The 4,471-nt window shown below is 41.9% G+C and overlaps 1 protein-coding gene across 1 annotated transcript in view; it reads right to left on the bottom strand.

Annotated features, from left to right (window-relative positions):
* The window catches only part of gpr39 (G protein-coupled receptor 39), a 34,783-nt gene extending 31,562 nt beyond the window's left edge, over nucleotides 1-3,221 (bottom strand). The window contains exon 1 of the mRNA XM_035676075.1: nucleotides 2,032-3,221. Within this exon, the coding sequence (XP_035531968.1) occupies nucleotides 2,032-2,815 (784 nt within the window). The 5' untranslated portion in view covers nucleotides 2,816-3,221. The remainder of the gene's footprint in view (nucleotides 1-2,031) is intronic.
* Nucleotides 3,222-4,471: the final 1,250 nt, after the last annotated feature.

The raw sequence follows: 4,471 nt of genomic DNA, 5'->3' as shown, positions 1-4,471 counted from the left end.
TTGTTTGCTGTTTGGAGCTGGGCAGGTAGCGCACAGAGCACAAAACCGCTGCCTGCAGCTGCAAAGGTTGATCAGAGCAGTGGGAATGAACCAAAACAGTAAAGTCGCATCAAATAACCAAAACAAATAGCTGAAAGACGCTAAAACAGAGCTGATTGAGAGTTTTGGTGAATTTGGTGATAATTCTGTTTTTCGTTCAGTGATTCATTCACTGTTGATATAAAAATGATTGATTGGAGCAGCTTTAAAGGTTGTTTATATGGTTGTAAACAGGAAAATAAATTCTCTTTCCTAATAGACATTTGTACATCATACATAACAGTGAGTTTATGTTTATCAGCTTCCTCTTCCAGTGTCTGGAATTTAGATTCTGCGCGTCCTGCTTCCTGTCACTGTTTATTCATGTGGTCACTCTCTGTGACTGCTCTGCTGTATGACTAAGGGACTTTGGGGAGTTTGTCTGCTGCTGTATGTATTGGTGTGTCTCCTATCTCGTTTCATTTCAGCCTGTCTGCAGTGTGGCACATCAACACCTGTTAACATCTCTGAGTCCCTCCCTTCTCATGTCCAATGCTAGCTGATATCCACTGGACCAAGACGGTGTTGATGTCCTCAGGATGTCCACCCCAGTGCTCACACTGTTTATTCTGCAAATTCTGTTATTAAAGTTTTATCTGACTTGGCGCAACAGTTGGTGGTTTTGGCATCCGTTGCACACCTGAGTGCCTGCAGGGAGAGTCTGTCTCTGTGAGGTCTTTTGTGAGGTTTCTCTCTCTTTTTTGTCTTATTTTGTGGTGGAGATTTCGGGCTATTTTGTTTTCTGTAACATATCTTCTTTCAGACTAGTGGGAAAAAAAAGGCAAATGTTCAGATTTCTGTTCTGGAAATATATGAACATTAGTGCATATCAAATTAGACAATTTCTCATTTGAATATTTAAATATAAAATTTCAGAAAACTTGTTATTCAAAGAATATTAGTCCTAATGTCAGTCATTAACTGCAGAACTTTCATGGTGACATATAGTTAATTTTCTTTGACTTCATTCACCTTGTTTTGCAAAATGTGAGGAATTAAAATTAGTTTTCAAACTCTCAAACTCGAGGCAGAAACTTCCACTTCAGTAGCACTCACATACACCAAACCCTCCAGTCCTTATCCTATCTATATTCTGAAGGATTTTACAGAGGGGGTTTGTTCATATATCATTCATAGCCTGATTCATGTAACATTTTATTCCTAAAAACATGTCAAAAATGAATTTATTTATGGCTGTTAAAAATTTAAAAGAGCGAGCCTCTGTAAAATCCAAAATGAAACACGAATTGCTTCATCCGATTCAGATTTCTGTTCTGGAAATGTAAATGAATGCATGTTTAACTAGACAATTCCTTATTTGCATATTAAACTTGTAATACAGAAAATAACAACCTTAATGGGCGTAATTCACTGGGAAAGTCTCAGGGTGATATCTATAAATTCCAGACCATATTCACCCTTTTTAGCGACAATGGACCCATGCTGTCGTATTTCATATATCCACAAATGAAGACTGGACAGCACAGGAGGACTGAACATCACACAAACAAACTTAAACAAGCAACAGTTATCATCACAAGATGGTTTATGTGCACTGTTTCAGTTTATGAGCACGCCCTAAACAAAGTCAGTGTGAGTGAGTATGTGTGTGTGTGCGTGTGTGTGTGTGTGAGAAATCAATCATTTGAATAGCCATAACACTGGAAATAAGCTCTTTCTTACTTCCAAAGGAGGGTGCCTTAACTGATGGTGTAAACAGATGAAGAGGATGTCTGTCACACCTGAACATCCCGGGCAGCAGTGGTAATATAACAACATCACACACACACACACACACACACACACACACACACACACAACCATACATGGAGGTAAAAAAAATAAGGCTTTCTGCTAACACTTTTCAGAGATTTCCAGTCTCATGTGGACACTAAAACCTCTTTGATCAGACACAGTTGGAAGGTTTTTTTAGATATTTAAGCAACAACCTACCAAGAAAAATGATGGTCTGCTTCCTGGCTGTCTTGACCTTTGAACTTGCATTCTTGAGTGGTATTCCGTTGAGGCCCCCATCCTCGGTTCCGGATCCTAAAGGCTTCCGAAGCACGAGGATCATGGCGCGGCACATGAAGGCCACGCAGATCAACACGACCATGTAGACGATGAAAGCCACAAAGATGCTGCTCCGGTACATCACCCAGCGCTCCCTCAGATTGGTACAGAAGGTCAGATTCTGGGCGGGAGTGTCGGCTCGGAAGGGGATGTGCCCCTGAGTTCCCGTGGCAAACAGCAACGGGAGGGCCACGAGCACGGACACCAGCCAGGCGAAGGTGATGAGGCCCGAGGTACGTTTCCCGCCCAGGGCTTTGAAGCGAAACGGGTGGCAGATGGCCACGTAGCGCTCAAAGCTAAGCGTGGCAACGTTGAGGATGGTGGCGTAGCTGCAAGCCTCGAACAAGAAGTTGTAGATCTTGCAGGAAACGTTGCCTGAAGCTGACGTGAACGGGAACCAGATGGCGCTGTAGAGCTCCACCGGCATGCCGATGATGAGCACCAGCAAGTCCGAGCACGCCAGGCTGACCATGTGGTCGGTCACATTCTTCTGCAGGTAGCCATTACGCTTCAGCACCTGTGTCACTCTGATAGTGACTGAATTACCCACAATACCCGTCACCAGGATGAGGCTGTAAAGGACTGTCAGGAAGATTTTGATGGGGTAGTTGGGTTCAAGCTCCCCCCAGTCTTTCTCTTCTGCTATCTCTGCCTCGTCGTTCATGGTTTCAGAGAGGTGAGCTCAGGTTTCCCAGGTATTGTTTTTCTTCCTTTAGCTTATCAGCTCTGCAGGGCGCAGTCCTGGTAATCAGAGCCAAGATCCAGAGGTGAGTAGGTTTCCAAGAAAACAACTTGTAATGAAGACTTTTCTCCCTCTGAAAGTGCTTCGGATTCTTCAAGGAGGGTATTCCAGTTGGTGGGGAACTCCAAATCACAGTAGGTGTGTCATTTCAGGACACAGTACAGTACACAACAGCACTACTCTTCAGTACTATGTTCTAGATAGTCAGTGTCTTACCCCCAAAAGTCCAGTGTGGGGCCCCAAGCCTGATCCATCTCCTCCCATTCCTGATCATCTGGGGTCCCGGAGAGTCAGAGCAGGTCCTGCTGTAGTACACAGTCGGTGGTTTAACCTCAGTCTGAGCAAAGTGTTAACCAACACTTGAATCAGATTTCCTCCTCCCACCTTTGAGGGCAGGGCAGTTAAACATTAACCCCTCCCCTGTGTGCTCAAAGACTACATTTAGTATGATAAGGGAAAATGTCACAACATTTGTTGTGATTGGTGTAGTCTTGAAATTTGGTATCAACATACTATCTACATACAAGTGTCTAACAGTACAACTTTAAAGTTTTTAGATTACATGAAAAATCACACTTTTATCTTTGGTCAAAACCAAATGTGTTTACTAAATGTTTTCCATATGAAATTTTTTTACACTCCATATTTGTGCATCTCTTTGACATTTATCTTGTTGTGAGTTTAGAGATACCAAATACTTTTTTATCTTCCTTGTAGTTTCTGAGATGAATTTTCTATCAAACTATATTTAGTCTTTCCGAAAATGGTAGAAAATGCCCTGGAATGAGCAATAAAAATGGAGGGATTTTTATTATTTTCAGTACACACATGCGACAGGCTTTTGTCTATATATTCCATATAAATAAAAGCTGCACACAACTATAATTAGTCCTACAGCAGGTGACAACATTAGCTTGAAGGCCCATTCTCCATTAGTTATTAATGGCCATTGAATCTAATGGAGGAAGTGAGTCAGTTTGCTTCTGTTAGACCTCAGATCTTGCTATAACTTCTAATTCTCAAATACATAGAAGTACCTCACACACGCACACACACCCGGTTGGCCATTTGCAGGCACAAATGGGTTGAACACGGTGACGGGCAGCATCAGTGCTGTGGTTTCATTTTCTATCATGAGTACTAATCTACCTCCCTTTCACAGAATCCAAGTTATAGTTGAGATTAGAAACCGGGTGCAAACTACAGGGAAGCAAGGGGGAGCAGGGAGGCTGGGCTCTTCTTAATAAGGCATCGCCCTGAAAACATGATTTGTAAAATTTTGGGGGGGTCTCTAAATTATTGACAATATGCTATTTTTGCCATACTTTTCTATTTTTACTGTATATTCTTCGTCAAGGATTATGGGTAAATTTAGGCTACTTTTGATGTATGATTTGTGCATGAGGGTGATTCATCACTAATTCACTTTAATAAAGATACTTCTGTTCTTGCCATCACCATTGAAGCGTGGCTGCACAATATCATTAACTTCACTTCATAAATTATACATAAAATAAACATTCCTTTTCCTACTAAGTCTGTGTGCCGAATCACCATTAAAGAAGCATTTCACCCGTG

The sequence above is a fragment of the Morone saxatilis genome, unplaced genomic scaffold, assembly GCF_004916995.1.
Source record: "Morone saxatilis isolate NCDOM2014 unplaced genomic scaffold, NCSU_SB_2.0 Contig5, whole genome shotgun sequence".
Taxonomy (NCBI): Eukaryota; Metazoa; Chordata; class Actinopteri; family Moronidae; genus Morone; species Morone saxatilis.
The sequence above is the reverse complement of the archived record's forward strand: the minus strand, read 5'-3'. Positions and strand labels throughout refer to the sequence as shown.